This window comes from Natrix helvetica, assembly GCF_964273705.1.
Source record: "Natrix helvetica genome assembly, chromosome: 1".
NCBI lineage: Eukaryota > Metazoa > Chordata > Lepidosauria > Squamata > Natricidae > Natrix > Natrix helvetica.
Genome location: NC_138548.1, coordinates 364387539 through 364413837, shown reverse-complemented (window position 1 = coordinate 364413837; position 26299 = coordinate 364387539). Strand labels below are relative to the sequence as shown.

The following is a 26299-nucleotide window of genomic DNA, read 5'->3' as shown; positions in this document are numbered from 1 at the left end:
GTAGAGGCAGACCCATTAAGGACTACTCATTGGGTAGGGTTTGTCAGCCAGTTAGGAATCCCTCTGGTGGAGATGCTTCTGTCCCACTTCTTCCTAGCTAACCAAGAAGGAGGTTGTGGTCTACTTGGTCAAATGCCTTGCTGAAATCTAAGGATACAACGTCCAAAGTATTTCCCTGGTCTAGTAGTTTAGTCACTTTGTCAAAGTTTGTTTGTTTGTTTGTTTATTTGGATTTATATGCCGCCCTTCTCCAAAAGGACTCAGGGCGGCGTACAACATTAAAAAAAAACACATCACAAAAGTTTTAAAAAAATTAAATACCTATCCAAAGAATGAAATTCTTTGCTTTCCTTCCCATGTTGGCTACTGGTTACACCCTTCCCCTCCCTGGGATCTGCCCACACTCCTCCTGATCCAGTCCTGGCCTCAATCCAGGGAAGACTCTCCTGTAGGTGACGGAAAGAGGAAGAAGGAAAAAAGGAGGGAAGGAAGGAAGGAAAGAAAGAAAGAAAGAAGGAAGGAGCAAAAGACAAAGGGTGTGAGTGAAAAAAGGGAAAAGAAAAGAAAGAGGGAGGGAAGAAAGGAAGGAAGCAATGAAGGAAGGAAGGAGAAATAAATAAGAGGAAGGAAGGAAGAATTCCAGGATTCCTGGGGGCAGTCTAGATCGTCTCCAACCCTCCCTCCCAAGAAAGGGAGGCCCCGAAAGGATGCTTGGGGGGGATCTCAGCAGGAGAAGGTCCAGGCTGACATTCTCCTCCTCTCCCCAACCTGCCACCTTCAGCCTCCATTTTTCAGAGGTTGCAAACAGGACAAAGAATCATCAGCTACTAAAGAAATAATTTCCTTTTGCATCAGAGAGCAGGATTAATTCATGAGTGCTGTAGAAAAAGAGATGGGGAAGAAAATTAGGATATAAAGAGAAACTTTTAGTGTAAAAATCATATTATCTTCCCTTTTAGCACCCCAACCCCAAGGCAGACCCACACTGCAGGGGGGTGGTTGATAGGCAGGGACAGATAGAGGGAGAATGTGCCCATTGTAGGAACGAAAAGGCTGGGATGGATGAGGGATTCCTCCCCATTTCATCTCCGGGGGATTTTGGAATTCTCCCTGACTTAATTAAAGGGTTAATCCAGAGGGCATCCCCCTCCCCACTCCCTGCAGACCTTCCATATGAAGAAAGAAGAGGGGGCTACAAAGGGGGTGGCAGAAAAAGGTGCAGACTGAGGTCACTTGGCCAGAAATTGTGTGAATTCTCACAAGGAGAAGGGGGGGGGGTCAGGAAGAGGAGCCTGTCAAGGTTCCAACTAATGAGCCCAAATGAGTCTGAATGGGGGGCCAAGAAGGATCATCTCGGATGGGGGAGGGGTGTCTAGTTCAGGGTGAAGTTTTGGAAGTTGGAGTTCATTAAGTTGAGAGGGTCATCTCAAGGGCTCAGCTCCACCTTCCATCCAAGTACGAAAGGTGCTTAAGAACGAGCTAACAAAGTGATAGAACAACACCTGAGATGCTTATGTTAATTATCAGCAATTTATCTGGGAACATCTCCTGCCATTTGCTGAAGTGGCCTTCAATGACACAGTGCATGGTAGCACGGGACTCACCCCTTTCAGAATAGCCACAGGGGTGGAATATTGTTCAGGCATGTTTTTTTTAAAAGGAGCAATTAAAGAATTTAAAAAAAAACACCTATAACTTTTAGGAGGAGTTCAGATGAGGGAGGAAGAGGAGAAACTCACCTGCAGGAGGTTGGATGGGAATTGCTGGAAGGAGAAAAAGACCCAATCAGGACCCTTCATGGGCTGCAGGACTCAGAGGGTCCCACTCCCCTTCGATAGCCCATAATAGGTTGCATGATCTTCCCTTAATAGCCCCTCAAACAAGAGAAGCTGCCAAAAATATTTCTCCAGGAGACCCTCTTGGCCACCTGCTGACCTTGATGAGAGGCCTCCCCTAGATGGTCCCCTCCCCTCAACCTCACCTCCAGCCCCCCAGACTCACCTTTCTTGCTCTTCAGGTAGGAGAAAAGCCCCACCGCAAAGAAGGCCACTCCTATCACAGCTCCCATAATCCCCGTCCAGAGTTTGCTCTTGGCAGAGCTGGAGGTACGGGGCTCTGGGGAAGGAGAAGGAGCCTCACCTGAGCAGGAGGATCAGGCCCACCTTCCCTCAGGAGGAGGGTCCATTCTTATTCTCTCTACAGGGAGGGTCCTTCCCCTTCTCAGGGCAGGATGAGTCCCCAGAGCAGGACGGGAGGGGCTTACCCCACTGGACGGTGATGGGGGCCTCCAGGCTGGCATGCTCCACCTTGCAAGTGTAGACGTCTCCTCGCTGGGGCTGGGTCTCCAGCATCACCTGCAGCTGGTAGGTCCAGTCTCCATTCTGGAGCTCCTCCCCATAGGCCACGCCCTCCTTCTCCTCCTGGCCATTCTTCAGCCACTGGATCTCGATCTTCACGGGATAAAAGCCCGTCGCGGTGCAGAGGAGGATGGTGTTGGGGGAATCGGGTTCCATCTTGGTGGGGGAGATGGTGACGGTGGGCTTGGCTGGAGGGAAGGAGGGGAAGGAGGCACATGAGAGACACAGGTTGGTTAGTTCAAAACTCCTTTTCTCTCTTAAAAATATTCTATGTTTTGAGTGTCTGTGGAGATTCTGAGTCAGTCCAGGTCATGGTTGACCCAAAGGGGCTTTTTTCCCCCCCAAAAGACATTTCGCTTCTCATCTGAGAAGTTTCTTCACTTTTCAGTGCCTGAATTGAAGCTTGGGCCTTCTCGTACTGCATGATCTGCTTATCGCTGTTCCACTTGTCCGCATCCGCCTTCCCAAACTCCGTGAGGGCCACGAACTCCCCGAGGTCGCTGTCGAAGCGGGCGGTCTCTTGCCGGTCGTAGAAATACCTGTATAGGAGCCTCACCCGCTGCGTCCCGTTGAGGAAGCGGCACTCGGCCTTCCCCTGGTACAGGAAATGGGCTGGGAGGGGGAGGAGGAGGACTGTCAGGAGGGACTCCAGGGCCCATCGTTCCCAGCCTCCAGCAAAGGGGGGGATCCACTCGGGAAGGGAGGATGGCGGGGGAACTTCCTTTCAGAGACTGGAGAAAGATGCCCCCCTGGAGGAGGGAAGGGGACTCTCTCAGTCCCAGAGGGGAGCAGATTCACTGGGCGGGGGGAGGTCTGGGGGGGCAGAAAAGAAAGAGGGGGAGGGGAGGAGCCTCCTGGTGGACCCCCCCTCCATCCTCCCAGGGTGGGAAAAGGCAGGCAGAAGCTCAGCTGGTCGAGCAGGGGGGAGGAATGATGGGGGAGGGGCTGGAGGGAAGGTAATAATATCCATATCTCCCCCCCTCTCTTCCTTTGGGGGGGAGGGGAACATGGGGAGGGGGCACAATGAGGACATCTAGACTGAGACTCCTGGGGTCTCCCAGCCCTACAACCCCCAACTTCCCTGGGTCGCCCCAACTTTTCTTCTTTCCCTCCAATCTTCAGCCCAACTCCCTCCCTTGGGGGGATCCTCGGGGATCCCACCTGTTTCCTAGCCCCCTCCCCCCAAAGACCCCCTGCACCCTCCCCCAAGAGCGTCTCAAAGGGAGGGTCTCCAGCCCCCTTCACAAAGGGGAGTTTTTGAGAGCCAATTGAGAGGAGCGACTCAGAGCCTCCAAATCCCCTTCTCTCACTTCCCCCCTCCCCCTCCAGGTCCCGATGGAGCCATGGGGGATTATGGGGGGTGGGTGGGGGGTTCTTGGCCTCCTCCCCAAATTCAGGGCCTCCCCCAGAAGGGACGGGAGCCCCCCTCTTGCCTGACCTTCAAAGCCTGAAATTTGAGATTCAGAAGAAAAAGTGGAAGTTTCTGAAGAAGCCAAAATCCTTTTGCTCAAATGAATCTTTTTCCTTCTGGGGATTCAGGGCTCAAAATGCCTCACTTTCCCTCTTTCGCTTTCGCTTTCCCTTCCCTTCCTCTCTCCAGGCAGCCCACTCCCACCCAGGCACTTGGGGAGGGGCGAGAGATAGAGGGGCCTGGCTGCGACCCCCACCTCGGTTACAATCGGGGAACGGGGGGAGGGGTCCTTCTCTGTCCTCCTGTGAGGGGGGGAATTGGGGAGGAAGGGGGAGGAGACCACGCAGAGATCGAGGCTGTCGGAGTTTCTGCAGACCCAACAGTTTCCTTCCCCCTCCGGGGGTCTTTCCCAGCCCCCTCCTCCCCCGCCCAGCCCCCTCCTTACCGGGGTCTCCTTCCCCCCTTCGCTTCCGGGGATCCGGGCCAGCGCCCCCACCAGCAGCATCAGGGGGAGCCCAGGAAAAGCCATGGATGCCGCCCCACAAGCGCCCCAAAGAGAGAGGAGAAAGACGCCGATGCCTCCAGCCCCAGAGGCGGAATCGGAGGGTCTGGATTGGGGGGAGGAGGAGTTTCCCTCGGACTTCGGAAGTGGGAGTGTCCAGAAGGAGCAGGAGGACCAATGGGAATCCTCCCTTCTGCAGCGTCATCGGTCTCCGGGCAGAGCCTCCCTTGACTTCACCCGATAGAAGACTTAGTTCGGCGCAGAGAAGAAACTCAAGTTGCTTATTCAGCCCAAGACCCCTTTTCCCTCCTCAGAATATTCTAGACCACCTCAAAGGGAGGGTCTCCCTCCCCCTGCACAAAAGGGAGAGTTTGGGGGAGTTAATTTCCCAGGCCCTTCTCTCAAAGCCTCCCCTCCCCCCCCCAACCTCCAGGTCCTGATTGAGGAATCGGGGATTGTGGGATGGGGGTCCTTGGTCCCCTCCCCAAATTAAGGGGCTCCCCAAAAGGGCTCCAAGCTCCCCTCTTGCTTGACTTTCAAAGCCTCAAGTTTGAGATTCAGAAGAAAAAGTGAATTTTCTGAAGCTGCCAAAATTCTTTTTCTTATACGTAGTTTTGGTGTCATTTGTGGATTCAGGTCTGAAAATGCCTCAGTTTCCCTCTTTCGCTTCCCGTCTCCTTCCTCTTTTAACGGAAGAAGCTTTGGGGGCTCCAAAGGGATTTGGGCCTTGAAGCTCCCACTTCTCTTGCCCTCCAACCCCTTTCCCAAAGTCTCTCTTGGGGGGGTCTCAGCTCCTTTCTCTGCTCCCCAGCATCCGTGGGTCCCTCCCAGCCCCCTCCTTAGAATAGAATAGAATAACAGAGTTTGAAGAGGCCTTGGAGGTCTTCTAGTCCACCCCCCTGCCTAGGCAGGAAACCCTACACCACTTCAGACAAATGGTTATCCGACATCTTCTCAAAAACTTCCAGTGTTGGAGAATTCACAACTTCTGGAGGCCAGTTGTTCCACTGATTAATTCTTCTAACTGCCAGGAAATTTCTCCTTAGTTCTAAGTTGCTTCTCTCCTTGGTTAGTTTCCACCCATTGCTTCTTGTCCTCCCCTCAGGTGCCTTGGAGAATAGCTTGACTCCCTCTTCTTTGGGGCAGCCCCTGAGATATTGGAAGACTGCCATCCTGTCTCCCCTGGTCCTTCTCTTCACTAGACTAGCCATGCCCAGTTCCTGCAACCGTTCTTCCTACGTTTTATCCTCCAGTCCCTTCATCCTCTCTGCTGCTCTTCTCTGCCCTCTTTCTAGAGTCCCCACATCTTTTCTACATCGTGGTGACCAAAACTGGGTGCAGGATTCCCAGTGTGGCCATACTAAGGCTTTGTAAAATGGTATCAATGCTTCACGTGATCTTCCTTTTATTCCTCTGTTGAGGCAGCCTAGGATTGCATTGCCTTTTTTGGCTGCTGAAACCCTCGGCTGGCTCATATTTAAGGGATTGTCCAGTCGGATTCCAAGAGACTCTCACAGTTCCTGGCATTGAGCCAAGTTCCACCTCGTCTCTACCTGTCCAGTTGGTCTGTTTTTTTTAACCTAAGTGTAGGACTTTCCTTTTCTCTACCTTGAATTTCATTTTGTTACATGGGGCCCTGTGTTCAAGTCTCTCAAGGTCCTTTTGGATTTTGAGCTTGTCCTCTGGGGTGTTGGCTATTCCTGCCTGCTTAGTGTCATCTGCAAATTTGGAGAGTTCCCCTTCTATTCCCTCATCCAAGTCGTTTATGAAGATATGGAAGAGTCCTGGGCCTAAGAGGGAACCTCTGGGTGCCCCACTGCTTCCTTCCCTCCAGGTAGAGGCAGACCCATTAAGGACTACTCATTGGGTAGGGTTTGTCAGCCAGTTAGGAATCCCTCTGGTGGAGATGCTTCTGTCCCACTTCTTACTAGCTAACCAAGAAGGAGGTTGTGGTCTACTTGGTCAAATGCCTTGCTGAAGTCTAAGGATACGACATCCACAGTATTTCCCTGGTCTAATAATTTAGTCTCTACGTTGAAGAATGAAATAAGATTCGTTTGGCATGATCTGTTTTTAACAAACCTGTGCTGGCTGCTAGTTATTACTTTACTCATTTCTACTAGAGCTTTACTTGAGCCTCGGGAAGGTAGGAAAGACTACAAGGCTACTGTATTTAGAGGTGGGGGCGAGGACCAAGTAAGGTGAGACCTCACTTCATTGTTCCCCTTTAGGGTTTCTGCTCCACTCTAACCTTATCCCCTCCCTCTGGACAAGGGGAATTGGGTTCCCATAAGGTCTTCCAAATGGCAGGAACTGAGAAAGGAGGGAGGAGGAGAGATCCAAGGAGATCAGGCCAGGCTAAAAGAGGAATGGGAAGTGGATATTTTGAGGGGGGAGAGTTCGAGGAGGGCCTGAAGCTTCACCCTCCTTGTCTTGGAGGGGTTTCAGCCTATACAGTAGCCCAGGGGTAGCTAGGTGGGGTCATCGGAGGCTGGGCAGCTGCCAGCTGTTGAGAGCTGATGATAAAATCTCAGCTAATGGTTGGTGATAACTGATCAGGTGAAGGTTCAGAGCCCCCCAACCCTCCCCCAGCTGCAGCAGGCAGACATCCCACAGGGTGCGTATCCTGAGACGGCCTGAATCCTTTCCAGGGATGGGGGGGGGGGTTGAAGGGGTCAAAATCCACCCTGCCCTGCATTGGACTCAGAAGGCCAGAACTGGGTCCCCCCTTGTAGCTGACAGAGGCAGCAGAATCTGAATGAGTCCCTCAACTGTGTCCTTGGCCACAACAGTCACACAAAATTGGCCCCAGATCCAGGCAGACTCTGGTGGGAGGCCCATCGCTCTCCTGATCAAAGCAGAACTTCACGGCTCTTTTCATGTTTCCCCCTCCCCCGACACACACACACACACACATACACACACACACAGCAGCACTTCTTCCTCTGACCCCCAACAGCCGCAGAGGCGCTTGGGTTTCGCTTCCCCAGCCTGAAGCGTTGGGCTCTTCTGAAGGGGAGCTGAGGAACTGGCCAGGATCCATCAGGCAACAAGCCTCCATTCTTCATCGGGGCAGCTCAGGGACTCCTCTGCCCCATGGCTGAGCCTCCAGGTGGGGCAGCCCCTTTCTTCCTCTGCCCCATTGGAAGCAGCTAAAGGGGCCCTTCCTGACCCCCAGATTAGATGGAGTCCCTTCTCCCTCAGTTAAAGCACATGGAAGAAAACAGTCCTTGACTTATAACGGTTCATCCAGACAAAGTTGGCACTGAAAAAAGTGACTCTTTGCCTAATATTCCTTCTTTTTAAAGCTTTTTTTTTATTGCTTTGAATGTGTTTTAAAATACTTTCAAGTATATTCCTGTTTTTAGCTTTGCCGCCTGTGACCCAGAATCATTTGTTGTGAGATGGGTGGCTATTTAAATTGGATGGATGGATATAAATAGATACCATGTTTCCACGAAAATAAAACAGGGTCTTATATTCTTTTGACCCAAAAATAAGCACTTGGCCTTGGGGGGGGTCTTATTATTTTTGAGGTGCAGGAGGCGGCGAGCGTGGTCACCTCATGGCTGATGCTGTGTTGCAATATTTTCAGGTAGGGCTTATTTTCGGGAAAACAGGGTAGATGGATGGACGGATGGACGGATGATGGACGGATGGACGGATGATGGACGGATGGATGCATGGATAATCCTAACCCGTAGAATGGAAGCGTATTTGTTCACCTCAGTCTGTTGTCCATTTGTTGCAGCCTCTTTCAACATGTCCCAATTTCCGCCCTTGAAGCAATCCCCTCGTAGAGCCTCCGTAGCTTCTGCCGGCCACCCTCTCCCTCGTTTTCCAGTTGGTCTCTCTGGTTGATTCCCCTGAGGTCTCCGCTTCCAATTAGCTTCTAAAACTTTGCTTTCACTTTCAAGCCCTCCGGATGAGGAGAGCCAGTCAGTTCCCAAAGCCGACCTTCTGGGTCCTTATGACGGGCAGCTCTCATCCCCTTTCAGAAGCCCCCCATGTAGGGGTTGTGGACCATGGTCCATGGATGTGGATTCCCCTCCAGAGAACCATCCCTTAAGCCAGGCTTGACTTCCAAGGTGTTGCCTTCCCTCCTTGGATGGTTCCCTTTGTTGGGAGAGCAGAAGAGGAAACCACCTGTGCCCCCATCTCTTTGGCTCCCATGCCCACCTGCTCCCAGTCTCTTGGCATCGTTTCCAGTGACTTTCTCATTCCTCCCCGCATGAAAGAGGAGGAAGAGATAATAATTATCTGTGGACTTCAATATTTCTTTAAGCCCTTTGCTCACGTCTTTGATACGTTCCCCTCACCTGGGAAACAGCCAAGCCCCCTGGTTTGATTGTCTATGAATTGCTGGTTCAGTTCCCCTGAGCAAGGAAGCATCTTTCACCAACAATGCCTCTTCCTTGTCAAGGAAATCTTATTTCTTTTTCCTGTCATGGATACCTTTGGTGTTGTCCCTTCTCCGGGTTCTTCCACGCTATCTTGCAAAGGGAGGGATTGGAGACAGGAGCCCAAATCTTCTCCGTGTTTGAGACAATTCCTACAATGAGACACTGACCGATTCTTCCTGTGGTGACCCCGAGACCCCAGATGAGGAAGGGGAGGGGAAAGCTCTGCCCTTAGAGACTGAGGCTATTGGGGTCCTGCAGAGCCCGTCTGGATGACCTCTGGAGGGGGAGAGGCTCAGTTGGAAGGATGCTGGGAAGAAGGGAGGGGTCTTCCATTCAGGGATGCCCCACTGAACCCCCCCCCCATCTTTCCCACAGAGCTGGTATTCCCCTCCATGGCAAATGTCTTCTATACCAGGAATGGCTTCAGATGGATTTCTCGGAGGTCATCTAGACCAACCCCCTGCTTGAGTAGGGGAGACCCTACACCCGGGATGGCGAACCTATGGCATGCGGAGCCATTTGTCAGGGCACGTGAGGGGTTGCCCTGTCAGCTGAGTCTAGCCTTTTTTAAAGCCATTTTCCGCCCTCTCCAGAGGCTCCAGAGGCTTTATAGGAGCCTGGGGAGGGCGAAAAGAGCCCCCCCCCCAGGGGCCCTCCGGAGGCTTCAGGAGCTTCCCTGAAGCCCAAAAACTCAGCCCTGTGGGCAAAACAAAAGTTCAGGAATGTAGGGTCGGTTTAAGCCCTCCGGAGCCTTCAGGGAAGCCTCTGGAGCCTGGGGAGGGCGAAAAAAGCATGCAAAAAATGCCATGCACGCATGGGCACTGTGGGGGTGGTGGTGGCCATAGCTCTCCTACACCATTTACACCAGTGGTTCCCAAACCTTTTCAGTCCACCTCCCCCCCCCTTGGTGCTACAAACTGATCCTCAGTGCCCCCACCACCCAGTGGTGGAATTCACATTTTTTTCCTACCGCTTCTGTGGGCGTGGCTTGGTGGGCGTGGCTGTGGGGTCATGTGACTGGGCTGTTTGCATGACGGAAGGAAGATAGTAACAGTAAAATTCAAAGCTGTAACAATTAATTGCACATTTATTCAAAATCCAATTTGAAAACCTTTTTAGTTAATGTTAATTCAACAAAATTGTTGAACCTGATCCAGAGATAACCAGGCTTTCAAAGTCTGATGGTCGTTTATCAAGAACCTTAGGGACTAGTAACTTAGTAAGCTCAGTAAAATTTAGTAACTGCTTCACTGTTCAGTAAATTCTTATTATGTGATGGATGGGCTGGATGAAATGATAGCAGTTTCCCAATGTCTGGTTTTAAGTCACTTAGCCGGAGTCTTAAATCTCCCCGTTCAGTCATCTGGGGTCGATTTCTTTGCTTGGAGAGAAGCTGGATGACCACACGGAAGCCCCCTTCCACCAAATATGATGTTGGAAGTGCAAATCAGAAATGTCTTTCTGTAACCAAAACTCTTGGTCCCATTTCTTAAACTTTGGCTTCAGCTCAATGTCCTTTTGCAGCTCTGTGAGTTGTTCCTCCACTGCCCCATCTTCCTCAGGATCTGAAAATGGATTTATCACCACCCAATCTGGAATTTCCATCCAAGGAAGATATCGCTCAGACGTATCTTTAGGCAGCATGTCCAAATGGTCACAAAAAACGTGAAGATCCTCATCTTGTATCCCACCTCTCTCTTCTCGCTCAGAGAAGCTGGGAAACTGGTATCGCTCGCGAGGGCCTCTATGGCGCTTGAATAGAGTTAACTTTGAAATAAACGTAGAGGTGACAGATTCGGCCTTCATAAGAATTGACCTCATTTCCTTGCAACTGCAAATTCACTTCATTGAACTTTGCAAATAGTTCTGATAAAGAAGCAATGCCATGCCTGATCTCTTTGAGTTCACCACTGAGCAAAGCTTTCTTCTCTTCAGAAAACTCCACAACAGGGTCAAAAAGATTGTAAAAGCATCTCACACAGTTGCCTTTTGATAGCCAACGAACTTCCGTATGAAGCAGCAAACGATCAACATCTTCATCATTGGAAAAGTATTGAAAAAGTGACTTATGACCCTTTTTGACAGTTATGACCCTTGTAGCATCCCCCATGGTCATAAGATCAAAATTTGGATGCTTGGCAACTGACTCAAACTGTATTTACGATGGTTGCAGAGTCCCCAGGTCATAGGATCGGCTTTTGCCACCTTCTGACAAGGCAAAGTCAACGGAGAAGCCAGGTTCACTTAATGCCGTTAGTAACAAGTGCAGTGATTCATTTAACGAATGGCAAGAAAGATAATAAAATCGGGCAAAATTCACTTAACCACAGAAATGTTGGGCTCAATTATAGTCGTAATCTGAGGACTACCTGTGGTCTGCAGCAGGAGGGAAAAGGCTTTTCAGAGAGCAAAGAGAGAGCAGAGTTTGGAATGCAGGCAGGAAGAGAGCAAGTTTGCATCTTCCCTAGCAATTTGTGAAATGCAGGTGGTCCTCATCTTACAACTATTAGTTTAGTGACCGTATGAAGTTACAATGGCACTGAAAGAATTGAGTTATGACCGTTTTTCACACTTATAACCGTTGCACCCTTCCCATGCCCATGCAATGGAAATTCAGGCACTTGGGAACTTACTCCTATTTGTGATGGTTGCAGTCTCCCATGTTGGAGGGTTCAAGATATTTCACTCACTCCTGGGAATGAGATTAGGGCAATGAGAATTCACTTTGGTGGGGGAAACACAAGGATGTAGTCAGGACATGAGGTTAAAGTGCACTGTGAGCTCCTTTTATTAGGTGTGTCAATGCTTGAGAACCACTTGTCTCAATTCCACAAACTATTCTGAACAAGACGTGCCTCCCTCTTTCAGCAGATCAGCCAGCCAGCTAATGCTATAAAAATGATTACTAATTTAAAACACATTTTCTGTAGTATTTCCATCAGTGGGCAAGTTTAAGATTGTTTATTAATCCAGGTGATTTTAAAAAGAATCCTATTAACAATACCAACACTATAGGAAAAAACGTGCATCTGTGAAGTAGTTGCAAAATCACAAACCCTGCCCCAGCATGGAAGGATTACAACCCACAACCTCTTTTGTACGCTGTTCAATCCTTATTTACATGAGAAAGTAGTTCAAGCGGAGTAGACGCTCTTCCTCTTAGAATCACATCCCAAAATTTCAGCTTCCTCTGCAATTTTTTACGGAGGCAGCAGCTCAGTTTCTACCCAGCATGAGAGACCGGCCGAGGGTCTCCGTGCGCTCACGTCGGGTGGGACAGGACCTTCGGCTCTTGTGAAGCTCTTCACCCACACGCCCATTCGTTAAATAACAGAGGGCCCTGGAGAAGGAAGGTGGCAAAGCCGTCGAGAAGCAGGGAAGACAACTCCATCGCTATGTTTAGGGGTTCACGGCTGCCCCCTCCCCCCACAGCTGGAGGAGCAGTTTTAACTGCCACTCTCACGCGATGAACCCAACCCTTCCACCCATTGAAGGCGCGCGTGAGACCCAAGCCTTCCCAAAGGAGTAGCGTCGCCGGTTCCTGGTGAGGTGAGGCTGAGCCTCCACCTCCACACAAGTCGGGCGAGGAAGGACTCTTGCTTTCGGTCCCATTGCATTCCATTACGCGCCTGCGCACTAAGCTAGGCGAGTCTGGAATACAGTACAGCAGAACACCTCCAGCACTCCTCTGCCCCCTCCCTTGCCTCTTAGCGCCCCCCTAAGTCATCCCACCGCCCCCCAAACAGCGGTACAGCCCACTTTGAGATCCACTGATCTAGTCCAACCCCCCCCCCCCGGCCCAAGCAGGAGACCCTACACCCTTTCTGAGAAATGGCTGCCAATCTCTTCTTGAAAGCCTCAAGTGACAACTCCTGAAGGCAACTTCTGTCCCATTGGTTGATTGTTCCCACTGTCAGAAAATCCCTCCTCGTTTTCAGTTGAATCTCTCCTTGATCACTTTCCATCCATTGTTCCTCGTCTGGCCTTCAAAGGAAAATAAGCAGACCCCTTCCTCTCTGGGGCAGCCCCTCAAATATTGGAAGACCGCTATCCTGTCTCCCCTGGCCCTTCCCTTCTTTCAACTCTTGGGAAAAAAGTCCGCCCTGTCCCGCTTCAGTCTTCCTCTACTTCTTGAAGCAGCCCTGTGAGATAGGGATGGCACTGAACCGAATTCACACCGGTTCAAGGTAGATGCGCCAATTGTGACCGTGGGGCCAAAAGAAACGAAACTATCCGACACACAATGGCGGGAGTGGCAAAACACAGCCTGTAGTGAAGCCGCTTCCTTGGCTGCGTAAAAAACTACCCAGGTATCCCTCAACTTACAACATTTCATTTAGTGACTGCTCAAAGTTGCAACATCACTGAAAAAATGACTTATGACTGCGTTTCACACTTACGACCGTTGCAGCACCCCAATGGTTATGTGAACAAAATTTGGGTGCTTGGCGTATTTATGACGGTCTCTGCGTCCCGGGGTCATGCGATCTCCTTTTGCAACCTTATGTCAAGCAAAGTCAGTGGGGAAGCGAGATTCACTTAACAACCGGGTTGCTGTTGTGGCCTGCCAGCGGCCAGAGGAGCCGGCAGCAGAAACAGACAGTGAGGAGGTTGGGGAGGAACCTGGGCCAGTCCTGGAGTCTGGGGAAGGCTCTGACGAGGGCTCTGTGTGGGAGGCCAACGTCTTTCTTGCGCGTGCAAGCAAAATACCCTCCTGGGCCGGGACAACGGAGGCGGGGACAGCGACTCCTTCCGCTGCCGCCACTGAGAAGCGAGTAGCTGGCTGCGCAGGAGGCTCCTCAGCGCCAGACTCAGCTCAGCGCCAGCCGCGGTCCCCTCCGTGTTGGCTCAGGGAAGAGCCGGAGCAGCCGCCTCTGGATGCAGAGAGGGAAGAGTTCCAGAGCCCTGCGCAAGGAGAGCCCCGTGCAGCGCAGGAGAACCGGAGCTCTTCCCTCCCTGCACCCAACCAGCTGCTGCTGCTCCCCTTTCCCCTCCTTCCTGAGCCAACACGAAGGGGACCGAGGCTCGCGCTGACTTGAGTCTGGCGCTGAGGAGTCCCCTGCAATGTTCCCTCTAATTTTTTTTCGGTGTGGGCGGAAAAGTACATTTTCATGCCCGAGCACCTGAATTTTTTTCAGATGTCACCCAAGACAACAACGAAATCAGTGTTATTTGAAACTCAAAGTTGTATTTATTCAAGATACACGTTTAATTAAAAGTGCTATGCATCAGTATCACTTATAACTGCAAGTCTGCAATATTAAAATACTTGTATAGTGTTTACGGTAACAATGTTTACTCCAGCTTTACGTTTCGACATCAGCACTGACCGATGATGTACCTATAGGGTTATTACAATTATCTTTTCAAATTCATTTTGGATTAAATAAAAAAGAGCTTTGAAATGAATATATAAATGGCACTTAATACCAGTAATATTAAAAGAGTAAATGTCTGATATACTTCATTTTAATGAATTTCACTCGATATACTTCATTTTAATGAGTTCACGTTCAATTGCAAAAGTTGTCTACACACTGTATGCTTCTGTGAATGTATTATGTGCAATTTGCTATTTTAAATGAGTAAAATTATTAAAATCCCCATACATAAAATCTCATTCACATGTAACAGTTTTCTTCCATCATTAATTTGTAAACTCAAGGATTTATTGCCTGCATGTTCAACAATGCTTGCTGATTGTTTAAAAATTTGTGGGAATTTGTTCCTCTCTATACAGGTGGTTTCAGTAACCTACTACTGCTGCAAAACTAATTGCAAAACATTAAATTTTATTATTTTTAATATGAAAAAGTAATTTGACTCATAAAATCTTATTTTTTTTCATGTTTGCTCACACAGGAGTTGCTTGCTATTAGAAAAAGTACATTCTAATAATGAATAGCTAAACAGAATAGGAAATTGCATTATCCAAAACTCTAAAAAAAATGAAGTGAAAAATATTTTAGCCACACTTTTTTCAAATCTTACTCCTCTTACAAGTGGATGACTTTAAAGTACTTATATTGTAGTTAAGGTATTAATTCTAAAAAATTTCTAAACTCCATACTACTTGCAAATATAAATAGATTGTTAAAATGGCTCTACCATAACAAATAAGAGGGAAAAAAACTCCTTCCTTTTGTTTATAAAGTAGTGGTTTTAGTTTGCTCCAAATGATTTAACTATGGAAGTCACTATTTTAAACGGACAGATAAGTTTAATTAGATTAAAAGCAAAAATATTCTCAATGACTTTGAAAATCTCAATGAGTTATCAAATATAGGTACTCCTTCATTACAACGTGGGACTGGGATTTTTATTACTCAGCAATGTGGTCACAAAGCGTGATGTCGTGTCATATGACGGGGCTCCCTCGCCTCTTTCTGACTCCGTGGGCATCAATCATGTTAGCCCAGGGGTCTGCAAAGTTGGCTCTTTTAAGACTGGTGGACTTCAATTCCCAGAATTCTGAGAGTTGAAGTCCACCAGTCTTAAAACAGCCAACTTTGCAGACCCCTGTGTTAGCCCAAAGCCTGGCGCTGGGCCTTGCTCCCCCATTGGTGGAGCCCCGAGGAGCGAGGAGCGAGAAAAAGTGACGGAGGCGAAGGAGCTTCCCACCACCCCCCAGCAAAAATCTAACCGGGGAACCGGGCAGTAGCAAATTAGCCGATCACGCGCAGAAAGCGAGGTCCGACCGGGTGGGCAGCGAAACTCCAGGGCTCTCTGTTCTAATTCCCTGTGAAAACTGTTGCCTCTGAAGCGTTTGCTCTACTGTTTGAACCTTTAAGCCCCCCTTTCCCTTTTTTCTTTTCGACCCACACTGATTAGGGAGAATCCTGAAGTCGGGCAGCAATGTACTGCGGTAGGAAAGGTTTAGCGAGAGCCTGGAGGGTGTTTTGATTGCGATTCCCTAGCCGCTCTGTAGTCCGTGTCCAGCAAATACGCGACACTGTGCGGCACTTAGAAACTACTGCACGGTGTATACTAGGCACGTACGCGGCCACGCAGGCACACACCTTAGAGGGAACAGTGGTCTCCTGCACAGCGTGGCTCCCCTGCGCTGCGTACCCAATTACTCATCTCATTGCGCAGGGGCGACAGCGGGAGGAGAGTTGTTGTCCCCTCCGCCTTGATCCTGGCCCAGGAGGGTATTTTGCTTGCGTGCGCAAAAGATGAACACGAGAAAAATGCTGGAGCTCTTCCTGACACTGAGTTGCCTGCGAAGGACGCGGAATGGCAAAAGGAGGCGAGAGGCTCGTGCCTTCTCAAGGCAGAGAGCAGATTGCGCGATTGGGTCAGCAGGGAGCCGCTCTTCTCCCCCTCCTCGCCTCCATTCCGGCTTCTCTCTCTCTCTCTCTCTCACACACGCACACACACACGCACACACACACCTCCCCTACTGGCGCAAGGTTTTGCTCTTTCCTCCTCCAGCTGGGTGCACGGTGATCCCACCTTGCAGACTTCCAACCAGTAACCCCCTCCACTCCCTCCCGCGTCCCCAGTCCGCTCTCCCTTCCCTTCCCTTCTCTGTTCGGTTTCCAGCTAATGGTCTCCCCCTCGGATCCTGGCGGAACTAAGCAGAGCCGGCTCAGCGGAGCCAGGCCTGTGCTGGGGGAAGAGGGGGGAAACAATGTCAGGTGGAGACTCGGCGGCCGCCACAGGCTCTCCTCAGCCGTTGCCCTTCTCACTGCCCAAGCCTCTCCCTTTGATGCAGCTCAACCCCAGCAAAGGCGTGCACCCCGTAGGAGCTTCCGGCCAGGACCAGTCACTGAGAAATGCCTGCATGAGAGGCCAGCCGGAGTGGCCTGCTGGGAAGCCCATCAGTCTTCTGGCACCTCTCCTTCCGCCGCACGGGGAGCCCGAGCCACTCCGTTCCTTCGGGCCCTCCTCGGTGACCCCTGTAAAAAGGTCATCCAAAGGGGTCGCGACACACAGGTTGAGAACCGCTGATCTAGATCAACCCCCTGCTCGAGTAGGGGAGACCCATCACCATCTCACTCACCACTCACACAAGGCGTTCCCCTGTCAGCTGGCCAGTGTGCATGCGTCCGCTGGCCAGCTGACTTCGGCCACTTTTTGAGGCCATTTTTCACCCTCCAGAGGCTTCAGGAGCTTCCCTGAAATCTTCAGAGTGCGAAAAACCGGCCATATGGGCAAACTGGAAGTTTGGGAATGTACTTCCGGTTTGCTCGTAGGGCCGGTTTTAGTGCTCCGGAGCCTTCAGGAGGCTTCCTTGAAGACTTTGGAGGGCAAAAAAACAACCCTACAAGCAAACTGCTCGTAGAGTCATTTTTTCCCTCCGGAGCCTTCAGGGAAGCCTCCTGAAGGCCCCTGAACACTCCAGAGGGCTAAAACTGGCCATACAAGCAAACCGGAAGTCGCTTCCTGAACTTCCGGTTTGCCCATAGGGCCGGTTTTTTGCACTCTGTAGGCTTATGGGAAGCTCCTGAAGCCGCTGGAGGGTCTCTGGGAGTGGCAGGGGAGGCTGTTTTCGCCCAGGCTCCTCTAAAGCCTGAGGAGAGCGACAAAAGCACGCCCAAAATGGGGGGGGAGTGCTGGTCGTGCGTGCATGTGCGCTGGGATCGTGCGTATAGGATTATGGGTGTGGCACGCCTGTGCATGACCCCCCCTGTGCTCCCCCCACTTTTAGCACCCGAGCCACAAAAGGTTCGCCATCACTGATCTATACCATCAAGCAGGAGACCCCATGCCATTAGATTCTGAGCCCCAAAGAGGGAGGGAGGGAGGGAGGGAGGCGTTGGGTGCCAAAATGTGGCAGGAGCCTCCGCTTGTGAAGGGGAGAAATTGGCTCAAATGGCTGGGTGAATGTAGGGGGAAATTGCCACCAATGTCTCCCCAAAAGTGCTTGGAGACAACTGTGTCTGCTGGCATTCTGCTCCTCAAGAGAGGGCTTGAGGGGAAGGGAAGCCTTTAAGCAGGAGTGGGTCCAGCCCCTTCCCCTCCCTGGATAAGCCGACCCAAACCAGTTCTGGCTTCTGACCCGAAGCAGCCAGGCCGGTTGTTCCAGAGGCAGCGGACGGAGGAGCCTCCTGTGGGGGAGGGAAACAGGAGGAAAAGGAAGGAAGGAAGAATTCCAGGGTTTTCTTACATCAGAAGTTTATTCTTTTATAGCAAAGCGAAGGGAGGGGAAGTGATTCGTAGTAAGAATAATGTAGATGAAGCTGCTGTGGGTTCAAAGCCAGGGGAGATGAGGGGGCTGGAGGGACAGGTCCACCCAGCATTCCTAGGGGCAGTCTAGATCATCTCCAAACATCCTTCCCAAGAAAGGGAGGCCCTGAAAGGATGCTTTGGGGCGGGATCTCAGCAGGAGAAGGTCCAGGCTGACATTCTCCTCCTCTCCCCAACCTGCCACCTTCAGCCTCCATTTTTCAGAGGTTGCAAACAGGACAAAGAATCATCAGCTACTAAAGAAATAATTTCCTTTTGCATCAGAGAGCAGGATTAATTCATGAGTGCTGTAGAAAAAAAGATGGGGAAGAAAATTAGGATATAAAGAGAAACTTTTAGTGTAAAAATCATATTATCTTCCCTTTTAGCACCCCAACCCCAAGGCAGACCCACACTGCAGGGAGGTGGTTGATAGGCAGGGACAGATAGAGGGAGAATGTGCCCATTGTAGGAACGAAAAGGCTGGGATGGATGAGGGATTCCTCCCCATTTCATCTCCAGGGGATTTTGGAATTCTCCCTGACTTAATTAAAGGGTTAATCAAGAGGGCATCCCCCCTTCCCCACTCCCTGCAGACGTTCCATATGAAGAAAGAAGATGGGGCTACAAAGGGGGTGGCAGAAAAAGGTGCAGACTGAGGTCACTTGGCCAGAAATTGTGTGAATTCTCACAAGGAGAAGGGGGGTCAGGAAGAGGAGCCTGTCAAGATTCCAACTAATGAGCCCAAATGAGTCTGAATGGGGTGCCAAGAATGGTCATCTCGGATGGGGGAGGGGTGTCTAGTTCAGGGTGAAGTTTTGGAAGTTGGAGTTCATTAAGTTGATAGGGTCATCTCAAGGGCTCAGCTCCACCTTCCATCCAAGTACGAAAGGTGCTTAAGAACGAGCTAACAAAGCGATAGAACAATACCTGAGATGCTTATGTTAATTATCAGCAATTTAGGTGGGAACATCTCCTGCCATTTGCTGAACTGGCCTTCAATGACACAGTGCATAGTAGCATGGGACTCACCCCTTTCAGAATAGCCACAGGGGTGGAATATTGTTCAGGCATGTTTTTTTTTAAAGGAACAATTAAAGAATTAAAAAAAACCACCTATAACTTTTAGGAGGAGTTCAGATGAGGGAGGAAGAGGAGAAACTCACCTGCAGGAGGTTGGATGGGAATTGCTGGAAGGAGAAAAAGACCCAATCAGGACCCTTCATGGGCTGCAGGACTCAGGGGGTCCCCCTCCCCTTCAATAGCCCATAATAGGTTGCAGGATCTTCCCTTAATAGCCCCTCAAACAAGAGAAGCTGCCAAAAATATTTCTCAAGGAGACCCTCTTGGCCACCTGCTGAGCTTGATGAGAGGCCTCCCCTAGGTGGTCCCCTCCCCACAACCTCTCCTCCAGCCCCCCAGACTCACCTTTCTTGCTCTTCAGGTAGGAGAAGAGCCCCACCGCAAAGAAGGACACTCCTATCACAGCTCCCATAATCCCTGTCCAGAGTTTGCTCTTGGCAGAGCTGGAGGTACGAGGCTCTGGGGAAGGAGAAGGAGCCTCACCTGAGCAGGAGGATCAGGCCCACCTTCCCCCAGGAGGAGGGTCCATTCTTATTCTCTCTACAGGGAGGGTCCTTCCCCTTCTCAGGTTGGATGGCGTCCCCAGAGGAGGGGAGGGAGGGAGGGGAGGGGCTTACCCCACTGGACGGTGATGGGGGCCTCCAGGCTGGCGTGCTCCACCTTGCAAGTGTAGATGTCTCCTCGCTGGGGCTGGGTCTCCAGCATCACCTGCAGCTGGTAGGTCCAGTCCCCGTTCTGGAGCTCCTCCCCATAGGCCACGCCCTCCTTCTCCTCCTGGCCATTCTTCAGCCACTGGATCTCGATCTCCACGGGATAAAAGCCCGTCGCGGTGCAGAGGAGGATGGTGTTGGGGGAAGTGGGTTCCATCTTGGTGGGGGAGATGGTGACAGTGGGCTTGGCTGCAGGGAAGGAGGAGAAGGAGGCACATGAGAGACACAGGTTGGTTAGTTCAAGACTCCTTTTCTCTCTTAAAAATATTCTGTGTTTTGAGTGTCTGTGGAGATTCTGAGTCAGTCCAGGTCATGGTTGACCCAAAGGGGCTTTTTTCCCCCCCAAAAGACATTTCGCTTCTCATCTGAGAAGTTTCTTCACTTTTCAGTGCCTGAATCGAAGCTTCTTGGATGAGAAGCAAAATGTCTTGAAGGAAAACCAAAGTCCAGTTGCCTTTGGAGAAAAGACCTTTGGGACGGTGTTTGGAGTCATCTTCCAAAGCAAATTGCAGGAAGACATGAAAAGGGATCCTGAAAAATGGGGAAACCTAAATCCTTCCTGGTTGGGATCAGGTGACCTCATCCAAAGGGAAGAATCGTCAAAATAGGCAAATCCCACAGCAGAATAGCAGAGTTGGAAGGGACCTGGGAGGTCTTCTAGTCTAACCCCCTGCTCAGGAGGGAAACCCTGTAACATTTCAGACAAGTGGCTGTCCAACCTCTTCTTAAAAACCTCCCGAAATTCCACCTATCAGCTGTTCCAGGCTGCAGGGATCATCACTGCCTATCATTTCGTCCACACACCCAAATGAAGTCCCATTTTTTTTATTTTTAAACACCCCCCCGCCACCCTCCTCCGAGACACCACTTTCTCCTTCTGTCCATCCAGGAATTTCATTTAATCGACATTTGGAGACCTCTCAGTTTAAAACAGCAGGAACACACAATACATTTTGTCTCCCTCACACGGTGATATTCAAGGTTTATTTTTAATATCAACTTTAATGCCGAATGCAGTAGAAAATGTGACCCAGAGTTAAATATTTCTTTCTGATGAAGCACCCGTAGAATCGATGGTAGTTTTGGAAGGTTTGGGGTTAAAGTATTGCAATTAGTGAGATGCTCCTTTGTTGGGGTTCATGGAACAACAAGCATAAGACTCAGAGGGGATTTTTCCCAGAGAAATCGAGGCTGAATTGATTTTGGGGAGAGTTCAGGGAAGGCTGAGAGCCTCTCTTGGTGGCCAGAGAAAAGCTTTGGCCCCTCGGGGGAAGGAGACGCCCGGATCTCCCCGGAGAGAAAAGTCAGCTCAGAAGTCAAAGAAAAAGGAAGAGAAAATCCCCCCAAAGAGACTCAAGAAACACCCAGTGATTTCAGGTCTCCTGAACTGCAGCCGGACCAACAATTTGCTCTAAATGCACGGAATATTTATTAAAAGAAAGGAAACGAAGGCAAAGGGACGAAGAAAAACAGATTTAATATTCTTTGCTTCTCCTCTGAAATATTTTCATGGCAGTAAAAATAATACTTTTGTGAGGAGGGATTTCACAGGAAGGAAATATATGAATCCCAATGAAATTCAGGATCACTATTTTGAATTTATCAGAAAAATGCATTCTGCTTAGGGGGAGAAAGCTGGGGAGAAACAAAGGCAAAGGGACTGAGGCACTTTCAGGAGTTATGAAAAACCATTAGATAAATTAGTAGAAGGGAGGAAATTTCCATGGTAAATATTGCTGGAATGGGAATTATTTCAAGTGTGCCAGATGACAAAAACGTTCAATTGATAGTAAGAAATAATTAAATGTTGAATATTCTCAGTCAGGGGATTATTATCTCCAGGAAAACATCCTCTTTGGTGGTAAAACTATTTCAAACTCTCTCTCAAATTTGAGAGAATATTATTCACTCATTTCCTAATTCTGATATCCTATTAGATGGATGTCATCGTCCTCCTAGCTTATTATATTATTTATGTATATATGCTATTATTTATGTATTTATGTATTTATTTTATTATGTATTTATTTATTTTATTATATATTTATTTTATTATTTAATTGTGTATTTATTTTATTGTTTATTTATTTATTTTTATTTATGTATTTATTTATTTTATTATTTATTTATTTAATTTTTAAATTTTTATTTATTTAATTTTTCATTTATTCATTTAATTTTAATTTGTTGATTTAGTTTCATGCACTTATTTATTTTACTTTACTTTCCTGAGTTCTAAAGGTTGGTGGATGAACAGACTGGATCTCTTGGGGGGATCCAGGGGGTCCCAGATTCCGGGGAGGGGAATGTTTGGGGTCCTTGGGGGGGGGGAGGAGAAGGGGGGAGTTGTGGGAATGAATGAGGGTCAGAGGGAGAATTGGAGGGAGGAGGAGGAGGAGGAGAACTAAGGAGGAAAACTTCACCCGGGAGAGTCTCCCTCAAGGGAAGGGAAGGAAAAGGGGGGTCCCAGCATCCCCTCCCCCCCAAACTCCCCCCTCCCTCCAAACTCCCCCCTCCCCCCAAACTCCCCCCCAGACTCCCCCCTCCCCTCGGACTCACCTCTCTGGGCAATCAGCCTTGGCCGCCTTGTAGCCCTGTCGGCAGAAGCGATCCCCTCGGGCCTTCTCGTACTGCAGGATCTGCTTATTGCTGTTCCAATAGTCCGCATCCCCTCCCCCCCAAACTCCCCTCGGACTCACCTCTCCGCCCAATCACAGGGCCGCCCTGGAGACCCTCGTAGTTGTGCCGGCAGACATCCACAGAGGCCTTCATGTACTGAAGTTCCTGCTTATCGCTGTTCCAATTGTCCGCATCCGCCTTCCCAAACTCCGTGAGGGCCACGTACTCCCCGAGGTCGCTGTCGAAGCGGACAAACTCCTGCCGGTCGTAGAACCACCTGGCCAGGAACCTCACCTGCTGCGTCCCGTTGAGGAAGCGGCACTCGGCCTTCGTCTGGGCCAGGAAATGGGCTGGGAGGGGGAGGAGGAGGACTGTCAGGAGGGACTCCAGGGCCCATCGTTCCCAGCCTCCAGCAAAGGGGGGATCCACTCGGGAAGGGAGGATGGCGGGGCACCTTCCGGGAGAGTCAGGCGTAAGACGCTCCCAGCCGCTAAGAAAGGAGGAGGGTCCCACGGAAGGAGGGAGGGGGGCTGGAGGTCTTCCGTGAGAGACTGGAGAAAGGCGCCCCCTGGAGGAGGGAAAGGGGACCCTCTCAGTCCCAGAGAGGAAGGAAGACTTGCTGGCCGGAAGGGGGTGGGGGTGGGGCAGGAAAGAAAGAGGGGGAGGGGAGGGGATGGTGGACCCCCCCCCTCCATCCTCCCAGGGTGGGAAAAGGCAGGCAGAAGCTCAGCTGGTCGAGCAGGGAACGTTGGAGCTAAAGGGGGAGGGATGATGGGGGGAGGGGCTGGAGGGAAGGTAATATCCATATCTCCCCCCCTCTCTTCCTTTGGTGGGGAGGGGAACATGGGGAGGGGGCACAATGAGGACATCTAGACTGAGACTCCTGGGGTCTCCCAGCCCTTCAACCCCCACCTTCCCTGGGTCGCCCCAACATTTCTTCTTCCCCTCTAATCTCCAGCCCAACTCCCTCCCTTGGGGGGATCCTCGGGGATCCCACCTGTTTCCTATCCCCCTCCCCCAAAAGACCCCCTGCACCCTCCCCCAAGAGCCTCACAAAGGGAGGGTCTCCAGCCCCCTTCACAAAGGGGAGTTTTTGAGAGCCAATTGAGAGGAGCGACTCAGAGCCTCCAAATCCCCTTCTCTCACTTCCCCCCTCCCCCTCCAGGCCCCGATGGAGCCATGGGGGGTTATGGGGGGTAGGGTGGGGGGTCCTTGGCCTCCTCCCCAAATTCAGGGTCTCCCCCAGAAGGGACGGAAGCCCCCCCCCCTCTTGCCTGACCTTCAAAGCCTGAAATTTGAGATTCAGGAGAAAAAGTGGAAGTTTCTGAAGAAGCCAAAATCCTTTTGCTCAAATGAATCTTTTTCCTTCTGGGGATTCAGGGCTGAAAATGCCTCACTTTCCCTCTTTCGCTTTCGCTTTCCCTTCCCTTCCTCTCTCCAGGCAGCCCACTCCCACCCAGGCACTTGGGGAGGGGCGAGAGAGAGGCCCGGCTGAGACCCCCACCTCGGCTACCATCGGGGAACGGAGGGAGGGGCCCACTCTGTCCTCCTGGGGGTGAATGTGGGGAGGAAGGGGGAGGAGACCACGCAGAGATCGAGGCTGTTGGAGGCTCTGGAGACCCAGCACTTTCCTTCCCCCTCCGGGGGTCTTTCCCAACCTCCCCCCCCAGCCCCCTCCTCCCCCGCCCAGCCCCCTCCTTACCGGGGGTCTCCTTCCCCCCTTGGCTTCCGGGGATCCGGGCCAGCGCCCCCACCAGCAGCATCAGGGGGAGCCCAGGAAAAGCCATGGATGCCGCCCCACAAGCGCCCCAAAGAGAGAGGAGAAAGACGCCGATGCCTCCAGCCCCAGAGGCGGAATCGGAGGGTCTGGATTGGGGGGAGGAGGAGTTTCCCTCGGACTTCGGCCTTGGGAGTGTCCGGAAGGAGCAGGAGGACCAATGGGAATCCTCCCTTCTGCAGCGTCATCGGTCTCCGGGCAGAGCCTCCCTTGACTTCACCCGATAGAAGACTTAGTGAGAGAAGCCGAGAAAGGGGGAGGGGGAGTAATTTCAGTCGGGGGGGAATGCATTCGAGGGGGCTGTTTCATGCCAGCTCCGGAGGGGAATCTGGACTTCCTTTTGCCCCATTTCCCCCCCCCCCACGATTCTCATCCGGTCTCCCTTCCTCTGTGCGCCTGGAGGGTGGACTAGATGCCCTTTGAGCTCCCACAGTACCCAGAGGGAGCCCAGGCTGGAGCTGCGGAGACTCCAGAAGGGCGAAGTGGATCCAGAGCTCGAGGGGTCCTTCTGGGCTCCCCCCCCCCGCTCAGTATGGAAGGAGGGAGCCCCCAAAACAGCTGCACCGGGTGACAAGTGGGGAGGGGCAGCCCCACAGCCAGCCAGGACTTGGGGGTCCCACACTCACCCCAATCCGAAGGGAAGCCAGGAAAACCCTCAGCTGACAGTCCAGGCAGGAAGAGGCGGAGAGGATCTGCAGGGATCCCTCCTGATCCAGCCGGATCCTCTCTCCCCAGCCCCTCCTCCTTCACGGGGGAATCTCCGTAGGGATCCAGGGGTGAAATCTAAATTTTCCCCCTACTGTTTCTTTCTTTCTTTCTTTCTTTCTTTCTTTCTTTCTTTCTTTCTTTCTTTCTTTCTCTCTCTCTCTCTCTCTCTCTCTCTCTCTCTCTCTCTCTTTCTTTCTTTCTCTCTTTCTTTCTTTCTTTCTCTCTTTCGCAGCAACCCCCTCCCTCCCCCCTTTTTGGTGGGTAGACTCATCTGAAGAGGAACTGCAGCCGCTGCGTCCCGTTGAGGAAGCGGCCCTGGTCCTTCGTCTGGGCCAGGAAATGGGCTGTGAGGGGGAGGGGGAGGAGGAAGGCTGTCAGGAGGACTCCAGGGCCCATCGCTCCCAGCCGCTAGGAAAGGAGGAGGGTCCCACGGAAGAAGGGAGGGTGGCTGGAGGTCTTCCGCGAGAGCCTGGAGGAAGACGCTTCCTGGAGGAGGGAAAGGGGACTCTCTCAGTCCTAGAGAGGAAGGGAGACTTGCTGAGGGGGGGGGGTTGTCTAGTGGGGGCGAGGGGGGAAAGAAAGGTGGGGGGGAATCCCAAAATATCCTCCCCTGCAGCCCCTCAAGATCCCTTCAAAGGGAGGGTTTCCAGCCCCTTTCACAAAGGGGACCCAGTTCCGGAGAAGCTACTCAGAGCCCCCAATATCCCCCCTCAGTTCCCCCTCCCCCTCCAGGCCCCGATTGAGCCATGGGGGATTATGGGGGGTGGGGGGTTCTTGGTCTCCTCCCCAAATTCAGGGTCTCCCCTGTGAAGGGGGAGCTGGGGAGAGGATCCAGCCTCACTTTCCCTCTTTCGCTTTCGCTTTTCCTTCCCTTCCTCTCTCCAGGCAGCCCACTCCCATCCAGACACTTGGGGAGGGGCGAGAGAGAGGCTCGACTGAGACCCCCACTCGGCTACCATCGGGGAAGGGGGAGGGTCCCTCTCTGTCCTCCTGGGGGTGAATGTGGGGAGGAAGGGGAAGGAGACCACGCAGAGATCGAGGCTGTTGGAGGCTCTGGAGACCCAGCACTTTCCTTCCCCCTCCGGGGGTCTTTCCCAACCTCCCCCTTCCCCCAACCCCCTCCTCCCCCGCCCAGCCCCCTCCTTACCGGGGGTCTCCTTCCCCCCTTCGCTTCCGGGGATCCGGGCCAGCGCCCCCACCAGCAGCATCAGGGGGAGCCCAGGAAAAGCCATGGATGCCGCCCCACAAGCGCCCCAAAGAGAGAGGAGAAAGACGCCGATGCCTCCAGCCCCAGAGGCGGAATCGGAGGGTCTGGATTGGGGGGAGGAGGAGTTTCCCTCGGACTTCGGCCTTGGGAGTGTCCAGAAGGAGCAGTAAAATGGTATCAACGCTTCACGTGATCTTCCTTTTATTCCTCTGTTGAGGCAGCCTAGGATTTCATTGGCTTTTTTGGCAGCTGAAACCCTCGGCTGGCTCATATTTAAGGGATTGTCCAGTCGGATTCCAAGAGACTCTGACAGTTCCTGGCATTGAGCCAAGTTCCACCTCGTCTCTACCT

The 26299-nt window shown here is 51.5% G+C and overlaps 3 protein-coding genes across 3 annotated transcripts in view; 1 reads left to right on the top strand and 2 right to left on the bottom strand.

The window, feature by feature from the left end:
- The window catches only part of LOC309384804 (uncharacterized protein), a gene marked incomplete at its 3' end in the record, with an annotated part of 351454 nt that overhangs the window by 115153 nt on the left and 210002 nt on the right, over positions 1-26299 (top strand). The gene's annotated exons all lie outside the window — the stretch shown is intronic.
- LOC309384244 (rano class II histocompatibility antigen, A beta chain-like) lies at positions 550-26039 on the bottom strand. Its single transcript, XM_081937484.1, has 6 exons — positions 25889-26039; positions 2739-2969; positions 2264-2545; positions 2002-2115; positions 1740-1763; positions 550-878 (listed from the first exon to the last, which is right to left on the bottom strand). The coding sequence occupies exons 1-6, from the start codon at positions 25971-25973 to the stop codon at positions 865-867; spliced, it is 750 nt and encodes a 249-aa protein (XP_081793610.1). The 5' UTR covers positions 25974-26039; the 3' UTR covers positions 550-864.
- Positions 17777-24147, bottom strand: LOC309384828 (H-2 class II histocompatibility antigen, E-S beta chain-like). The gene is made up of 6 exons (XM_081938642.1): positions 23959-24147; positions 22337-22606; positions 19545-19826; positions 19273-19386; positions 19011-19034; positions 17777-18152 (listed from the first exon to the last, which is right to left on the bottom strand). Exons 1-6 carry the CDS (start codon positions 24041-24043, stop codon positions 18139-18141), a joined length of 789 nt encoding a protein of 262 aa, XP_081794768.1. The 5' UTR covers positions 24044-24147; the 3' UTR covers positions 17777-18138.